The 20,096-nt window shown below is 39.2% G+C and overlaps 1 protein-coding gene across 5 annotated transcripts in view; it reads right to left on the reverse strand.

The window, feature by feature from the left end:
* Positions 1-19,133, reverse strand: part of si:ch73-366l1.5 (FILIA-N KH-like domain-containing protein) — a 32,238-nt gene extending 13,105 nt beyond the window's left edge. For 2 of the 5 annotated variants that reach the window (XR_006398358.1, XM_044330323.1), the window contains exons 1-2: positions 18,727-19,130; positions 1,632-2,217 (exon numbers count right to left, since the gene is read on the reverse strand). Coding sequence is in view for 4 of the 5 variants with exons in the window: in XM_044330323.1 (XP_044186258.1) it covers positions 1,632-2,217; positions 18,727-19,002 (862 nt within the window). In the remaining variant the exon portion in view is untranslated. Of the gene's footprint in view, positions 1-1,631; positions 2,218-18,726 lie in introns of all 5 variants that reach the window. The other 3 variants (XM_044330322.1, XM_044330321.1, XM_044330324.1) reach the window with 3 other exon arrangements.
* Positions 19,134-20,096: the final 963 nt, after the last annotated feature.

A 20,096-nucleotide genomic window follows, 5' to 3' on the forward strand; every position in this document is an offset into this window, starting at 1 on the left:
AGCAGCAATATGAAGCATTAAAAACCTCCTAGAAAGCATCTTGACACCAGCAGATAGATGATGATGCACAGAGCTTTAAAGAGAAACCAGTGGCTGTAATTTTAACTCATCCATGTTCTGTCATGTAATTCAATAAAAACGTGTGTGTGTGTGTGTGTGTGTGTGTGTGTGTGTGTGTGTGTGTGTGTGTGTGTGTGTGTGTGTGTGTGTGTAGACTGTATACAGTATGCAGCCTAACAGCTCTGCTCTATTATCTTTCTCTGGAAATGACTTATCTGTCGTGCACAGCTGCCACAAGAAGCTGTTTTTTTCTATTCAGAGATTAGATTGAGTGTAAAACAAAGGAAACCCTCCTCGAACATAAATCCATCTGGATAAAACCACACAAGACGACAGAAACAGACAGACTGCAGCTCGTATGAACTGAGCTCGTCCTCAGAACAGTAAGCACCACTGACTGACAAACAAACCAAACAAACAAACAAACAAACAAAAACTGTGTTTAATGTGAATGTGGACTCTCAGATGTCAGCTTGAAACATGCAGTAAATCATGATGAAGACGTCTACTAATCACATATGTTACAGTTTATATTCAAATTGTGCAATAAACACATACAAACAGCTGTGTCTATATCTACATGTATATACTGTACATAAAACACTGTATGTACCTAAAGGAACTTATTATCTGTATATTTTGCATGACTGTTACTGTGTAGTTTACAGTGACAGTTTGACCTGAATACATGTTGTATGTATGTTGTTGTCAATATATCAACTAGGGCTGTGTGATACGACGATAGAAAAACGTATATCGTTTCATTTTATGTTTTTATGTCATGGTGTCGCAAATCACACTCTTTACGGCGTTATCTTTCGTCATTTGACGACGCTTCGCGTTCTGTGAGGCAAAGGACGAAGGCAAGACGACATAAACAAACATGGAGGAGTCCAACGAGGAGCTCGTACCTAAGAAAGGAGGCTACTTCTGTCGTATGGACGTGGTTTGGGTATGAAAAGTCTGACATGGACCAGAAAACTGTATTTTGCAAATTATGCCGCAGATCGGTCCCCTCATCAAACTCAAACACCTCTAACCTCTTTTACCATGTCAAAGAGTACGGGGAGAGTCTACAGATGAAAGTACAGCAGAGCGTTGAAAGAAAGCCCCAGACTGAGACATTGCAAGAAGCTTTTGCCCGCGGCACATCGTATAGCAAAGATTCACGGTCAGCAGGAGGATTCGTGTCAAATATAATAAGAAACAGGTCTTTCCATGTGCTCATTTTATATAAAATATTTTTCATTGAATTTACAGAAAATGTGCTGTATCGTGATATGTTAGTCATATCGCCCTAATATCAATCATTTATTGCTAATTAATGATAATATTGTCTGAATTCCTCTTAAATTATTTAGAATCATTTTAATCAATTCAATTTTATTAATTTTTTTCCACCATGTGTCTGTATAAAGCAGCTTTATGTTTATATGTCAACTTATCTGCTGGTTTTTATTTATTGATATTTATTTTATTTTATTTTATTTATCGAGAGCCAGTCCAGTTCCTCGTGTGTCTGAACGGACTCGGCCGATAAAGTTGATCAGACAGTGAAGTATAAAACTCACCGGTCTCACCATTGTTCAGGACGGTCTCTGGTTCGGGTTCTGGTCCAGGCTCGGGTGATGCCTCAGAAACAGGTTCAGGGGTCGGCAGGTCGTCTTCTGTGGATCCCGGGATCAGCTCAGGTATGGACTCCTGCGCAGGTTCTGAAACTTGTTCTGGTTCAGCCACAGGTACCGGTTCAGACTCAGTCACGGGTTCTGGCTCAGGCACTGCAACAGCTTCTGGTACTGATACTGGTTCTGGGACAGGTTCTGGTACTGATACTGGCTCTGGGACAGATTCTGGTTCCGCTACTGGCTCTGGGACAGGTTCTGGTACTGGCTCTGGGACAGGTTCTGGTACTGATACTGGCTCTGGGACAGGTTCTGGTTCCGATACTGGCTCTGGGACAGGCTCTGGTGCTGCAGCTACTTCTTGTACTTTAACTGGTTCTGGAATAAGTTCTTGTGGGACAGGTTCTGGTTCTGAAACAGGTTCTAGTGCTGCAGGTGGTTCTGGTACAGTCTGTGGTACGGTTACTGGCTCTGGGACTGGTTCAGGTGCTGACACTGGTTCTGGGACTGGTTCTGGTGCTGGTTCTGGGACAGCCTAGGAAGACAAAAGGTTTAAAAACAATTAACTTTCAGAGTAAAAAGCAGAAACTTAAACAAACTGTTTTGATCAGCTGGTTGTTAAAACATTGATGCGGCTGCAGAGTTTAAAACCAGCTGGTCCAGAGATAGAAACCGTCCTTTGAAACTAACAGAAACTGTTTCAGGTTTTATCTTTTAGTTGAAATGATGAAACGGGATCCAAGGAGGCTGGTTTGAGAGACAGATCGTGTTTCTGTCCACCTGGTGAATGTGAGTCCAATATTCACTCTCTTTTATTTCTGTTTTTACTCTCTACCAACTCCTGAGGAAAATATCTGGCTCTTTAGCTGCTAAATGCTCCACTATGTTCACCAGCTAGTCTGCAGCTAACTGTGTCTGTTTGCTGTTTGGTGCTGAGCAGGTAGTGTTCAGCGGCTTTTTACAGCTGCCTGCTGCGGCCCAAAACAACGCTATGAGAGCGCTGAGAGTGAACCAAAACAGTAGTTTCAAATGTGCTGATAAACTTCTTTATAACCTTAATGTCATGATTATATATCTATATATATACTTTTTTTATTATCAATTGATCTGTTGATTATTTTCTTGATAAATTGATAAATCGATCCAGAAAATGTCAGAAAATGGTGAAAAATGTCAATCAATGTTTCCTAAAACCCAACATGACGTCTTCAAATGTCTTGTTTTGTCCATAAAGATATTCAGTTTACTGTCGTAGAAACTAAAGAAACCAGAAAATATTCACATTTAAGAAGCTGGACAAAGAAAATGTTGACTTTTTTTTTTTTTTTTAAAGAACTCAAAACAATTAAATGCTTAAAATAGTTGGTGATTAATTAAATAGTTGGCAACTAATTGATTAATTGTTGCAGCTCTAGTCTAAACCCCAACATATTCAGTTTCCTGTCATGTATATCAATCATGTTTGTATGTTTGAGATGAAACATTTCCACTAAAACAATTAATCAAACAACTGATTGATCAAATCAGTTTCCTATGAATTTTCTGTTTATAAATTAATTGACTAATTAGTGCAGCTCTTATTTGAATCCACCCCGAGAATTGATTATCAAAATAATTGGAGATTAAATTAATAGTTGGCAACTAATCACTGTAGCTGTAATAAGAAGGATAATATCTGTACGTAGCTGCTGTACTGAGTGCTGACCTCTGACCTCTGACCGGCTGTCTGACCGCTGTCACTTGCAGCTCCTCGTTGAGGAGCAGCCGCCGCCTGCTGCTGACACTCAGACAAATAAAACCCTCTTCAGAGCACCAACCTGTCCTCCCTGACACCTGACAGCTCGCACACACACACATATATACGTATATATATATATATATCCATCTTTTCAATGACCGACCTCTCTGCTGGCTTGTACAGACGCACCTGTCTGTGTCTTTTGTGAAGTGCTGAGGCTGCAGTGATCGACATCTGAGCAGCAGATCTGGTTTCTCCCAACAACCTCTGTGCTTTTACAACAGCCGAACACGGGACGATCCACTGATTCAGGCAGCGCTTATAACTGATTTATTCACCAATGAGGTGTTAAAGGACAGGTTCCCAGTGTTTCCAGTGTGTTAAACCAGCAGTCAGGTGTCTGTAATCATTCCTCCTGTTCATACTTGATATTGAAAGATGCTTCAAATGTGCTTTCAATGCATTTAAAAGTCTGTGTGAAGCTTCTATTCAGCTTCAGCAGTCTGAGTTAGTCATATCAAGTGGATATCTGACACATTTACATTTGTGTCTTTTTAGCATCAAATTCCCTCTTTGTGTTTCCGCGGATAGTGTTTCCCTGTTGAGCTGCAGGTGGAAGTATAGTAACAAAAAGAGGGACTTTGGCACTAAAAAGACTGTAACATTGAAAGATATCTACTTGATTTGACTCATTTGGACGCTGAAGCTTCATATTAGCTTCAGATAAACTTTGAAATACATTTTTGCACAGAAGGAGGACTGTGGATTTTGTCCTCCATCACTTCCATTGTAAGGTCATTATGAAGGGATCTTCTAATGGTCAGTATGAACAGGAGGAATGATTACAGCAAGAAAAACAGCTTTAATGTTCATTTAGACAGCTGACTGTTGTTTTAAGACACACCCATCCTATAAGTTAGCCTCTAGCTCCCAGTAGCTTACAGCTAGCTTCTAGCTCTTGAACCGTAAATCAGCTAAAGGTAATTACAGGATGGATTGGTGATTAGCTTGTTAGCTGACAAGACACAACATGTAAATTAGGCTGCGGTTGTTTGAAGCTAGGAACTAGCAGTTTACTCACACTTCTAGTGTTTGTGCTGAGCCCAGCTAAATATATTCTCAGGAAACAAGTATATTTTACTGAGTCCCGGCATGGTCAAAGAGAGAGAGAGAGAAAAAAAAATAAAATAAAATATATATACATATATATATATACACATATATATATATATGTATATATATATATATATATATATACACATATATACACATATATATATATGTATATATATATATATATACACATATATATATATATATATATATATATATATATATATATATATATATATATACACACACACACACACACACATATATATATATATACATATACATTATATATATATATATATATATATATATATATATATATATATATATATATATATATATATATATATATATATACATACACACACACATATATATATATATATATATGTGTGTGTGTTGAGGCTACGTTTTACTATATCGAGCACTATTGCATGCACATGAGATACAGTTCGTTACTACATTTTGATTCATTCGTGGGCACCACATACAGCTGGTACATAGCGCGATAAGTGTTGTGCATTTCCTTCCACACAGTGGTAGGAAATGCTGGTTAAGAGGTACCGTAGTTGCTTGTTGATAGCCTACTTCAACATAGACTTATTTATGGTGAAGAAATTGATGCCAAGTTAAAGTTGATTTTATAGTTTATTCCATAATTGTCAGTGTACAGTTTGTGCACTTTTACCTCACTGCATCCGGACATAAGAATATGTGGGTACGCAAAACATGCCTCGCATAATAAGGCCTGTGATGTTACAGAATGTACCATGATGTAACCCCATAAAGCCAATTAGCTGTTAATAAGGCTCTACTATAGCGAACATATGGTGATCGATATCCTAATAAACTAACCAGTGTTTTATCAATTGAGATGCAATGATCGTGACTGAATCGTCGATACGTTCGTCTCTCTTTATGTACATTTATCTCGTGCACACGAACTAACCAAAAACGTGGGAACTAATTGTATCTCGTGTGCACGCAACAGCATTTTGAGCTCTCGATGTAGTAAAACGTGGGCTTGATATATTTTCTTTTTCTCTCTATGAGCACTCCCCAAAATATCACTTTGTTGAGCTGAAACATCTTATCTAAGACTTATCTAACAGCAGAAAAGTGAAGAAAGAATAGAAGTGTTTTCAGAGAAGAGGCCGATACAGAAATGAACGTCCTGTCTGATCCGATCAGTCAAAACCAGCCTCGACCCGACAGACGCTGCGACTCATGAGTCACCGTGTTGACAACTGGTGGCATCATGGAAGGTCAGACAGTGAAATGCTCCAGGCCTGAATGTATTAAGCTACTCCTGCTGGCCCATCTGCTGCCTGCCTGGCCTCTAAAATCCCACAGCAGCCCTCCGCCACACCCTCAAACTGGAATGGCATCCATTTATCCGGAAACACTGGTCCCTTCCTCTGCCTCTGAATTCCTGAGCTATGAAACACCAAAATAATCTCCACGCCAAAGACCTGACTTGGTGAAACAAAGTGTTCAGGGTCGCAACACTAAACACGTGGGTCGTTAAATCATTTTATGAGTCAGCAGGATGATAAACCGTATTCTTAGCTGAAACCAAGGCCCAGCTTTTACTGCTGGCCTAAACTGGTCAAATATGTCAGTTGGATGATTAAGTCCTACATGATATCATCATGTGCAACGTTATTCTCTCAGGCACTTTTACATCCACACAAACACTTTATTTCTGCTTTGAGGAGTGAGTCAACCGAGCAGCAACCTGAGAGGATCAACTACAGAACATTTTAAATAAGGACACGTCAGAGTCTCAACAACCACTAACATCAAAAAGTTCAGTGAACATTATTAAAATCCAGTTGTCCAGTAAGAGGAAGGTATGGAAGCAAGTTATGCCAGAGAAAGTTAGGAATGACTAAAAATGTAAATACTTATGGTAAATCAAGTAAAACAAGATTATAAAATACTAAATCAGGATTATGAGTTATTAAAGCAAGATTGATATATAAAGTCAAGATCATGATATACTAAATCAAGATTATAAAATACTACATCAAGATTATTAAAAAGAGATTAAAAAGTCAAGATCATGATATATTTGAAACAAGATGTACTACACTACAAGAAATACTAAATTGATGTTATAAAATATTTAATCCAGATTACAAGACACTAAAGTCAAGATCATGATACTAAATCAGAAAACAACTGTATTTCCCAAGATGTCAAACTGAATCGAACAAAAACTAAGTGAATCACTGTCATTTTAAAAGGACAGTGAGTTTTTGTCTCTCTGGAGTCATTCAAGCCTCCACAACCCCTGAAAGCATTTCCTGACAAAGACATCCCGATCTGTAACATAACACTGAGCGCTTCACTCGTAAAAAGCCGTTTTAGCTCTTTAACAGGGCACAGAGGAAGGGCATTAGATCACTCGGCATGTGTCGGAGTTTAGTGAGCGACCTGAGCAAACAGAAGAGAGGAAGAGCTCCAGCTGGACTGCAGATTGTGTTTTTAAGAAGTGATGGTGAAGAGGCCACGTGAGCTCAGAGCATTTCTCCCACATTACCTCAGAACATCAAGGTTTATTCTACAGAAACTGTAAGAAGTTTTTAGGACTTTTAGTTTTTGATCAGATTATCATTATCATCTAATTTAAAGCTGCAATGATTAGTTGATTAATCGATTAGTTGCCAACTATTAAATTAACAAACTTTTTTGATAATGGTAAATGGACTGTACTTGTATAGCACCTTTCTAGGCTTCCAACCACTTTCATACACTGAATGGGTACAGGGGCTACCATTACAAGGCCCCAACCTGCTCATCAGAGCCATCAGGAGCAATTGGGGGTTAATTATCTTGCCCATCAGCATGTGGACTGGGGGAGCCGGGAATCGAACCGCCAATCTTCCGATTAGTGGACGACCCGCTCTACCTCCTGAGCCACAGCTGCCCCATAAACAATTCATTGTTTTGAGTAATTGAGTAATTGAGTAATTTGGCTGGACCAGCCACAAACCAGCTCCATAACTCTGAATGAGTGATGAAGTTACCCCATTGGTCGGCCCTGTGTTGCAGTTTCCCTATTGGCCGTTGCTCTTTCAAACTGAATCAGCGTGAACAGTTTCGATTACATCCTCATGGGCCCTGAAATAAGTTTTAAAAACACACATTTACCATCAGAAACGTCTCACACAGAGACTCTGACACCAACCTGCACATACAAAGAGGCGCGACTGATCCGTTCTACCAACCAGCATGGCAGCTAGCAGCTACTTAGCATTGCTAGCATCGTTAGCGTAGCCGTGCCCTGCTGTGTGTAGTCCACAGACTGTATAAAAATGTGTTTATGGTGTTTGTGTGCTCTGAAAGACGTCACAGTGCGAAAGTTTTTACGCTCGTCTGAGGTGTAAGAGTTGGTGTATCGATCAAAGCAAAATACAAAATCGTTTGTTTTCCACCGTTTGACTGCCACCCTTTTAATGACGTCATCTCGCTGTGTCTTCTACTGCAGCGGTTTAACGGCGCTGACTGGAGGATTAGTTTATCTGCTGATATTCACACAACAGCAGTGGATGGAAACAAACATTCACTTCATTTTCTTTTGATCATTTTCTGGAAATTCTGTTAAAATCTGAGCTACATAAAAAAAAACAAAAACAACAACTTCTCATTTATTGTTGGTGGTGAAATTACAACTGGCTACTTTAAGCAGCTGTTGCTAGCGAGCTCATTAACATAACCTCTGTAGCCAAGTATCCATCCAAACGTACAGCCAAAGTTAACTGAATTTTCAGAAACTGCTGTTGTGTGAAACTATCGTCCAGGACCACCTCCCACATGCTGGATGCTCCAGTCCTCCACGGGGATTTTTCTGCTTTAAAATCTAACTTTAGAAAAAAAAAAAAACGAGTTAGCTAATATATTCTAACTCTCTGCCTTAAAGCAGGAAGTGACCTAGTTAGCTGGAGATGCTAATATTAGCAGCCTACACTAGAACAAATAGACACACAGTTCAAACAATTCCTTTCACTTTTTCTCTTGTGCTTTTGGAAAGACATTTAAACATCTTTTATCTCTTACTATAGCTCCATGTAAACCACTTTAACATATATAGATAGTGGGTCTCCATATTTCAGAAGAGAACAGAGCAGATAATTAATCCATATGTTTTGTTTTTAAGTTGTAATCTTGGGGTTATGTTGAAGTTCTTCATGTCTATAAACATCACTTCATTCAGGGTTTTTCCCACGAATGAGACACTAAAGATATTTTGCTGAGGAATAATACCAGTGGTTTACTGGTCACTTTCCCATGCTGCAGTATACAGGGATCTCATCTGGACTGGAATAGACTGCTGTTGTGCCCTGTTTCTCCGTCCAAACACTGACTCATTGTTCCCTCTGCTCTCTGCCTTATCTGCACTCCAGCTCTCTGACGCCGCCTCCATTTATGAAAGAGACAAGCAGACACTTCCACTGTTGTCTGTTCTGTGCAGGAGAGACGTCTGACGTGCAGAGCAGCAGCCACAAGGTGGAAAGTGTCGACTTCAAAGTCAGTCAGACTCAGTGAGGCCTCACAGCACAAATACTGTTTATAATTAAACACCAGAGATTTGTTAAGAAACAATATTTCCAATTTCACTGTCTGATTCCTGAAATCAACAAGCAGTCAAAACTACGTCAGTGAAGTTCAAGCAAGACTTTGTACATCGCAGCAGATTCAAGACTGAGTCAGAAATAATAAGAAATCGTCCATTTCATTTGAGGAAAAACTAAATGTTCTTGCACACTGTTGTGAGTGATGTAGTCTGATATCTTTCCACACATTTGTGCATTAAATTACGCAAATAAAATGAAGATGCTAAGTTGTTACATGACAAAGACACACTGTGGAAACCAATGAGTACTTGCTCCTGCAAATGACAGAGCAGTGATGGATTACTGAAGAATTTAGCACCTCTGTGAGGAACTGACAGCAGTGGAAGAAGCACTCAGATCCAGCAATGTAAAAATACTCCATTACAAGTAAAAGTCCTGCATGAAAAATACCACTGAAGGCATGCAAGTTTTTTTTAAATCGCACATTTCAAAAACAAGGCAAGTGCTTTACATAAAACATAAAAAAAGAAATATTATAAAAGGACATTTAAGTACAATTAAAATACCCAAAGATCTAGTGATACTAAGACTGGAACTGTGCAACTGTTTGTGTTTAAGTGGATGTCACTGAAGACCTTAACAAGAGCAGTCTCAGTACTGTGGTGAGGAAATCCTGACTGGAAGACATCAAAATAGTTGTTTAGTGCCAAGAAGTAGAAAAACAGCTTTTTCAGTGATTTTACTTCGCCTTTAACTGTTTGGACTTTTTCTCTAATCTTTGAATTTTTGCTGAAATATTGGATCATTTGAACATTTATTGAAATGAAAGCATGTGAGAAGTTTAGAGGGAAAAATCACTATTTGGTGGAGCTGTTAACAACTCATAGACATGTGAAATGTGACCCCGACTACACACTGCTTTTTGTAAGACGTCAAAAGCCAAAAAGGTTGGAAACCACTGGTTTCATCTTTAACAATGTGTTGTATTTTAAAAGCTTGTTATATTATCCATTGTGTCAAATCTTCATCTGAAAAGTAACTAAAGCTGTCAAATAAATGTAGTGGAGTAGAAAGTACAATATTTCCCTCTGAAATGTAGAAAGTAGCATCACATGGAAATACTCAAGTAAAGTACAAGTACCTCAAATTGTACTTAAGTACAGTACTTGGATAAATGTACTTAGTTACTTTCTACCACTGGGAACTGACAGCTCTTCTTGCCTGCTTGCTCGTCCCTCAAATACGTGAAGTAAAACCGAAAGCTTGAACCTCCAACAACGCCTCTGTCCTTTACTGGTTTAACTCTTCTTTTGTAAATATCAGTGGATATCACAAAATATCAGACCTGTATCCACAAATATCTTTATCAGCATTGTCGCAACACGAGCCAACACCAGCCCATCGCTTAAAGAGCAACCTCACAGCAGCTGATCGTCGGGTGCAAGAGACTGAACTGGTTTTATCAATGTTGCGGAGCGAGCAACAAAAGAGTTAAGAGTTTTTGGAGACTGTTGACTGCTACAGGTCTGAGATGTTTGGTATCGATCTTTTACACAGGTGTAATCAATAATTAATTCAATCTAGATTAATCAGTCACTGGGCTTCTCCTGCTATGACAAGTCAAAATGTCTGCTGTGAAAAAGGTCCATTGTTACACTTTTTTTTTGCTGAATTTTCCCAGTGAAATGTTCTGGTAACTGTTGAATTCTTCCAGGAAGCTGCTGAGTGAAGAGTGGTTCGATGCGGTTTCTTGGTCAGCCATGTTTTTTACTTAAAGTATTAATTTACCAAGAATTCATGGCAATTTAGTCCAACTTAAGATAGTCAAGAACTAGACGTCTATCTGAAGATCTAAGTGGTCAAAGTCTTTCTGCGATCAGCCAGAATTTCACAATTGAAATTACAAAGTTAACGTGTTTCTGTAGAAATTATGTATTTCTGTATAATGTGAATTTTACACAAACAGTCCAGACAAAAAACAGATTTTCTGGGGAAAGTTAAAGTTCGCAGCTTGATGCAAATCAAAGCAGTTTGGCAATCACAAAATATCAGAGACTTCTTTTTGCCTTTCAGGTCGTCTGTTAAACACTTTGTTACTCGCTGGTTGTTAATAAACAGCTGTGAAGCCTTTAAGAGGAAAAAGTGAGTTTGAATGCTCTTCCTCTCAGTATCCTGACTCACTGCAGCACTGCAGCACGGCCAAAAAAGACCAAAAAATGCCAGGATTTCAGGGTGTGGTGGTGGTGATGAGGGTGCCAACTTCTCTGAAATCACCACAGAGGAGGAATTAACTGTGATGCTGTGATATGAAGCTGTTGTTTTCTGCTGGGTTTGATGTCCGGCCAAAGTCTGAGCTCTGGGAAGCAGAGGTGTAGGAGGGTGGAGGAGCCGAGCCGGGCCGGGGGGGAAATACCAGGAGAGGTATGTCAGACGGCAGTCGGTCCAATGAGAAAACAGCTCAGCCGAGTCGATGACAAACTACCGTTCAGTCGGATTCAGTCCAACTGAGTCTGTTTGTATCTGAGCTGGAAGATATGTGAAGGCACTAAAACTAATGTGGGAAGAATGACGCGTAACACATTCTGGTGACTCTATAAATAACTGAAATTATGACAAAACATTTGGGAATCAAAACAAATGTTTGGGGGTAGCATAAAAAAAATAGAGAGAAAGTGAAGAAACTGTGGGGCACTGTAACATTTATTTATTTATTAGTGTATTTTTTAATTTAATGAAATTTTGTGACATGACAAATAAATGTTGGAGGCGCTAAAATATGAAATGGAAATGATGACAGATGAGGGACTATTTAAAGTTTAAAATCTTGACAAATACATTTTGGGGACACTATAAAAATATTTGGGAATTATGATGAATGAATGTAGGGGGAAGTATATAAAACTGGACATTTTACTTTGACTGATACATTCTGTACCAAACAGGAAATGTTGTAGAGCTGCAACAATAAGTAAATTAATCAATCGACAGAAAAATATTCTGCAACTTTTTCGATAATCGGTTAATCGTTTCGGGTTGTTTTTAAGAGGAAAAAAAGTCCAAACTCTCTGATTGCAGCTTCCTAAATGTGAATATTTTCTGTTTTATTTTATGTCTCTATGACAGTAAACTGAAAATCTTTGCGTTGTCATATTATTTGAGGATGTCATCTCGGGCTTTGGGAAACACATATTCTGACATTTTATATAACAAACGACTAGAAACAGTCATAAACCAAGCGACAACCTCCGGGGCTGTAAAATGAAGCCAAAAACTGCAGTTCCTTGAATGGCCATTTGAGGCTCCACAACGAGTCAATCCCCATAGACCCCCATGTTAAAATGCCCAACTTTACAGCAGAAATAAACATGTTTACAGCCTGGTACAAAAAACGGTTTTGGTCTCTGTAGCTAATTTCCCCTTTCATGACAACTGTACGGGGGTGAATTTTTTTATAACTCACCCGTTTAAGTTTTATTAAGCCGTAAAGTTCTGCATAATGAAGGACATGGCTGCTTTGAGTGACAGGTCCGCCAGCCGCTAGGTGGCTTGTTTCAGCCATTCAGCCCGCCTCTTTGCCCATTTTTGATTGGCTGGGAGTTAGGCAAAGTCACGCACTGCCAAGATGGCGACGGCCGGAGCGGCTCGCTTTGAGCTTCAAAACCGCTCTGCAGAAACCAACGGGTGACGTCACGGTAACTACGTCCATATTTTTATACAGTCTATGGTCATAAACACTGCTGCTGTGTACATCTTCACATTTTGGAGGTGTGGGGGATTACTCTGCTGCTTTGGGCCCCAGAAACTCTTGATCCGGCTCTGTGATAATATGACGCATGAATGATATGATGTAGAAACATACAGACATGATGTGTCCGAACTGACTCCACCTCTGGACGGGACAGAAACAGCTGGCTCTAATGGGATCTTTCCTCTTCAAACCTGCATGATGTGTGCACACTCACATTTCCATATATGGAGTGCTGCATCGCCGTGAGCAACATGGTTGGTAATTTTCAAAGAATGAGGAGGGAGAACAAAAGTCAAACACAAGAGAGGAAAGCTCAGTATACAACATATTTTACCTTTTATTCATGCAGATGTTAAAGCCAGAATCTCTCATTTTCATATTTTAAACTAACACAGCACATCTCTAATCATCATCATCATCATCACATCTATTACGCAACAGTTTAACTTAAATCTGAGTTTGAAAAGCTGTTTTATCTCCTGCTCCATTTTTAGGCAGCAGGGTGGATGTAACTCTAGAAGAAGGAACAGGACAACATGCTAAGAACATAAATGTCAGAGAGCCAGATTCGGCTCTGACAGCAGTGATACATGGAGCGGCTGCAGGGTCATAAATCTGGACACACATGAACCACAGCCAGGTACTGAGCAGAGAAACATGAAGACACCACAGGGAGGGAAAACTTCATGTTTAGAGTTTGGAGAACATGATCATTTCTCACCGGATTATTCCAGTGGAGTTAAAGTCCAAAACAGAAGCCGTTTCTTAAGCATTGGCTTGTTATAATGATAATGGTCAGGTTTCCATCTAAATGTAGCTCAAATTTTAACCAAATTTCCAGCAAATCAGCAAAAGAAAATGTGACTAAAACTACCGCTGTGTGTGAATATCAGCAGATAAACTAATCCTCCAGTTGGTGCCGTTAAACCGTTGCAGAAGAAGAAGAAACAACGAGATCATTAAAAGAGCGACAGTCAAAGCTCAAACGATGGAAAACATGATGGAAATATGACGTTTCTGTTAGTTTCATGTATTGATGTGAGGAAGGTTACAGTCTCCTCATCATCGCTGCACACAGATCTGATGTTTTCAAGTCACATGGTTCATGTACGTCATCATTTATTCACTCAGTCTGTTTACATTTGCTTTTTATCCACACAACTAATTTTACACCTCAGACAACAAGAAACTCTTATTTTTTTATTTGTGGCGTTTCCTCTCAAAAGTAGAAAAGTAGAAAAGTAGAAAAATATGTCCTCCAGATGTTGGAACCTGGCTGCAGCCACATGAGCATCAGTGAGATCCAGCACATATTAGAAACATCTCCATAAACATCTCCCCAGTGTGATGCAGAAATGGAGAATTTATGGCAGAGCTGTTGTATTGGATTGTTTTAGATCACCACAACTTGACCGTGACAGCTTTTGAGAGACAAGTTGCTCTGGTTGAAGAAGTAAAACGGTTTCTTTAGAAATGTTGACATCCATCCACAACTTTTTTTATTCTCTTTTTCAATTTGCACATAAAAAACTGAGTGGAAACACTGGAAAATTAAAAAAAAAAGTCAAAATATCGCAAAAAAACTTGAGGTGTGAAAGTTGACGTATGGAGAATTTAGCAAACGATGTCATACAGGAAGCAGGTGACTTAAACGTTCCTGAAGCTTCCGTCCCACCGGAGAGACGGAACATGGTGGCAGACGTTTTTCACTTTCAGCTTTCCTCTTCTTCTTCATCCTGTTCAGTACGCGTCTGTATAACCGACACAGAGCCGTTATCAAAACGCTTCCAACAGCAGGAAGCTGTGATGTCAGCCGTTTGTCCTTCACCAGGATGTGATGTCATGTTTCCATCATTTCAGCTCTGACTGTCGCTCTGTTCAGTACATCTTCTTCTGTTTCTGCTTTACTGCAGTCGACAGGAGAATCAGCACCAACATTCATTTGTAATTAAAAAAAAAAAAATCGATTTTCTGAAATTTCAGTTAAAATTTGTGCTACATGTGGACGGAAACCTGACAAGTGAAAACTGTGAGTTTAAGGTTGAGTGGACGGAAGAATACAGGCTAATTTTGCGGGATTTTGAAGTAAATATTAAACCAACATTATCTGCAGTAAAACAGTGTCGGGAACGCAAAACGTCACTATGACACCAAACATGGCTGTTTCAAACAAAACTATCCCAAAAACACAAAGAACCACAAGTCTGAACCACTTGAAGTCGTGATATCAAACATTATCAACGATGAATACAGTGAAAAACTCACTAATGAACATTTACAGTATCTCCACCTGCCATCACACCTTCTTATGCTCAAGTTTAAGGACTCGGTTACACAAGGTGTCACGTCTGCATCCTTACTGGACTTTAGATGTGGTGGAAATTTAGTAAGTGGATCCTTAAGACTCATATTGTACAGGTGTACCTAATAAAGTGACATCTCCAACAGAGAGAACTGTAAAACTAACCATGATGCTGCGAACAGCTGAGCAGTAAACAGCGTTATCAGAGCAGAGAGAGGAGGGCGGGACGCAAAGCTGCTCAGTAACAAGATTCATGTCTGTGATACTTCTACAGGAGAAAGAAACAGTAAAGTGTTGGTTTATATTTGGCTCAGAGCAGCATGTCAGGTTGTCATACATACGTTATGTTGTCAATTTGCCAAAACGATGCTGCCATCACGTCTGTTGTGATATAATATTTACTCCTTCAGGAGGGTTAATAGAGTAGTGAAGGGAGTTATTTCACACGTCTATATTATCTGTTAAGTAAAAGTGAATTGGCTCACAGTCGATCTGTGATTCAGAGCTCTCAGATCAACATGAATCTGGTTGAAGGTACAAGTCTGTGGACATAAAAATGATTCTCAAATGCACCTTGTGTCAGTTTAGAGTTCTGTATTCACATGTTTCTTTAAATAACGACAAATAAATGACAGTCAAGGGGTTTATGTTCTGACCGTCAGTTTCAATTATTTCAATTTTGTTTCTGAGAAATCACATTTTCTCTGTCTTTTTGTCACATGGCTATAAACACTACAATACCCATGAGCCTCGGCCAACGCCGTTATGGAGAAGAAGCCAGTCAATTTGAAACACTTCGTCGCTGCAGTCGCCGTCGGCCCTCTGTGCCGTAGACCTCTGTTGTTGTTCCAGAAACTATGAAAAACACGTCAGTGAGTCACATGTTCCTTCATCATGAAGAGTTTGGTCACATTAGTTTGTTTAGAAATGGCTCCGAAGACTAATAATAGTTTTAATCCTGTTTTCACTCTCTGGAGAGTAGTTTGTTGCTACATCACAACCTTTGAGAAATTTATAATGTAAAGTCCAGAGGATGTGATCTGTAGCACAACAAGCTAGCAAATCTGTAAACAGAACCACGTTCCTGCACATGCTCAGTAGCGTCTGCCTTACACAGAACTACTCTCTGGAGACTGAAAACATGATGCTGTTATTAGTCTTTGGAGCCGTTTCTAAAGAAACTAATGTAACCAAACTCTTCATAATGAAGGAACACGTCACCCAGTTTCTGGACAACAACGGAGGAATCAGATATATCAGCTTTGATACACACACAATACTCGTTAGTGGATCAGTTCATTGTTGGTTTGGATCCAAACATGAGATTTGTTGACAAGAAGAGAAATACAGAAAACTGCCGGACTGATCCTTTAAATTATCAAAGAGACCTTTGTGTTTCTGTGTTGAGGAAAATCATTGAAAGAAAACTTTGAAATGTGACTTTACAGAAGGAAACAAAACAGCTTTTCACAGCTCTCCGACCCAACACAGTGTTGAAGGATCAGTCTGTACAGCCTGAATCAGCAGGATGTAATAACAGAGCGAACCTCCCAGTTGTCAAACAATATCACATGAAGCGGTGTGAAGGCGTCACCTCCACCGCCACCTCTCCCTGCAGCACCAGAGTCCATTTCAGCCATGTGACACCATGAACGCCGACATAGGTGTAAATATAGGGTTCATGTTTGGCACCAAATATAGACGGTGGGTCTGTTGCATGTTACAGCAGCGGTGGGCACATTCCTCAGGCTTTTTAAAGGCCTCGGCTCAACATGGAAGAAGGTCAAAAAGATGGAACAAATGAGAGGTCAACATGTTGCGTGACCTGTGGGGGATAACTATGTCCGACAGCGGAGTTTCTGTCCTGCTGTCCTGATTTGCATGCGACTTTATGGCTGCTGTAACGTCAGCTGGCATTCAAATGCTCCAGCAGGATGATTTCACTCCACAGTCCCCAAAACTGTCCCACATTTCCATATAGAGACGCCACCATGTGCACAAGCAAAACAACACTCAGGAGGAAGAGATGGCAGATATACACCTCAACCAAAGTGAAACTATATGTGAGATAAAAGAGCAAAGATTAACTAGAAATAGCAGGAAATGTCCTTTACCGTCTAATCTGGTAAATTCAATTAACGAGCGGGGAGGATAGAGAAGCAGCAGCAGGCCTGACTGTCAGGAGGGCAGAGGAGCACGACTGTAAGCTGATAACAGAGTGACCCAGCAGCTCTAATGATCGATCAGACTGGATCAACAGCAGCACGGCTCCAATTCCTCCAAATCTAGCATCAGCGTCCCACAGTTAGGGAGCAAAACTCCCAAATCTACCGCAGATCAATTAATATTAAAGTCAGACTCATGTATGATTTGTTAAGGTTGATATGATATCGATAATTGAGCATTTAATTAAAAAATCTCATCATGTTTTATAAGCAATTACTCGTTTTGTTAAACTGATGTTAGCATTTGTAACTAACTTAATGATCATCTCCTGAGACAAGATATTTATTAACGATTATTTGCATTATCTTATCCGCACTTTGCGGTTCTTTTCTCAATTAATCGATTAGTTGTTTGGTCTGAAATGGAGAAAAACGTCAATCACTGTTTCCCAAAACCCAAGGTGACGTCTTCAAATGTCGTCAAACACCTTCAACAACTCAAAGATCTTCAGTTTACTGTCATAGAGACTAAAGAAACCAGGAAATATTCACATTTTAGAAGCTGGAATCAGAGAATTTGGGTATTTTTTTCTTTAAAAAAAATGACTCAAAATGATTAATCGATTATCAAAATAGTTGCCAATTCATTTAATAGTTGGCAACTAATCAATTAATCGACTAATCATTGCAGCTCTTCTTTAAACTCATTAAGCAGAAGTAATGTCTGATGATGATTGACAACATAACTCATAGGTCATCATATCTAGGGGCTGTAACTAATGACTATTTTCATTATTGATTAATGTTTGGATCACTTTTTGTATTGATTATTTAGATAATAGTGAAAATGTCCACCAGACTTCAATCATGACAACACCTGGCACATCTTTCTGTTGTCTATAGTTTGTGAAAAGATTGATTGGTCAGATTAACAGGATAATTATCACTAATTGGTTTAACTAACTGCTTTAAGGCTTTTTTAAATTAGAAAACGCTAATATTTGCTGGTTAAAGCACACGTGAGGATTGAGTTGTTTTTTGCCCTTTTTTAATGTCATTGTTAGTTCAATAATTCAATATATTTAATTTTTTGAGTGCTATTCAGACGAAATAAGGAATTTAAATTAATTTGTAATACAAAAACTCCCTTTGTTCTACATTTATATTTATAAAAATCCTAGTTTTATGTCGTTTTACTATATATTTTTTTAAATTTCTTAACATTTCCTTGTGTATGAATCTTATTTTAGTTAAAAAAATTAGAGATCCCTAATAAAAATTTGTTATTTGGCAAAATACACACTGAAAAGCTTTGGTGATGTATGATGGGTATCCATGACATTATTGGATATTTTATAAACCAATCAATTCATTCATTAAAAAAAAAAACAATTTTACCTTAACTTCTGCATCCTGGATCGTCTCAGCGGCTCCGATGTCCTCCACAGCCGGAGCAGGTGGCTCGGAGCGCGGGGAGGCTTCAGGCTCGTGTCGGAGCGGTTCTCCCAGAGCTCTGGACGGAGGGACGTCATCTCCGTATCCCACTTTGGGCTTCTTGTTCCCGGCCGAGGAGGAGGAGGCGCCGGGCTTCTTGTTGAGGAGCGACGAGGCGAAATAAATGGCAACGACCGTGAAGAGGATGGCGGGAAGGATGACGGTTGGGTCCAGATCCATGATGGAGGACAGTTAATAAGTCTTAATAAAGTTATTTATCAGGAGTTCAGTGTGTGAGGACAGTGTGTGTCTATCAGCCTGCAGTCATACACACACTGAGCCGCGTCCTGCCTCTCAATACAACATAACGGCCACACACCACCGGAAACAACTGCCGCTGAACATCCGGTCTGCTTCCACAATAGAGCAGTTGTATAGAGCATACAAAATAAAATACCTGTAGTGTTTGTGAGCTGTCAGAATAAACAAACAACAAAACACATATGTAAACATATGTATTTACAAAAATTATATATATATATATATATATATATATATATATACAATTTTTGTAAATACATATGTTTACATATGTATATATATATATATATATAAATACATATGTAAACATAAATACATATGTTTACATATGTGTGTGTGTGTGTGTGTGTATATATATATACATATATATATATACATATATATATATATATATATATATATATATATATATATATATATATATATATATATATATATATATATATATATATATCTATATATATATATATATATAGATAGATATAGATATATAGATATATATAGATATAATTTTTTGGGTGCACAAGAACAGGCACTCAGTACAAGATCAATGGAGGCGGGGATCTACCACACCAGACAGGACCCCAGGTGCAGGCTGTGCAAAGATGCTCCTGAGACAGTTCAGCTCATAATAACAGGGTGTAAGATGCAGGCAGGAACAGCGTAAATGGAACGCCATAACCAAGTGGCTGGCATAGTGTACAGGAACATCTGCACTGAGTATGGGCTGGAAGTCCCAAGGTCACAATGGAAGACACCTCCTAAGGTGGTTGAGAATGACAAACTGGTGATGGCTAACCAATGGGAACAGAAGAAGGCAGCGGTGATAGACGTAGCGATCCCAAGCGACAGCAACATCAAGAAGAAGGAACACGAGAAGATCGAAAAATACCAAGAGCTGAAAGAGGAGCTAGAAAAGATGTGGGGAGTGAAGGCAACAGTGGTGCCAGTGGTAATGGGAGCACTGGGGGCTGTGACCCACAAACTGGGAGAGTGGCTCCAGCAGATTCCAG

The sequence above is a fragment of the Thunnus albacares genome, chromosome 17, assembly GCF_914725855.1.
Source record: "Thunnus albacares chromosome 17, fThuAlb1.1, whole genome shotgun sequence".
Taxonomy (NCBI): domain Eukaryota; kingdom Metazoa; phylum Chordata; class Actinopteri; order Scombriformes; family Scombridae; genus Thunnus; species Thunnus albacares.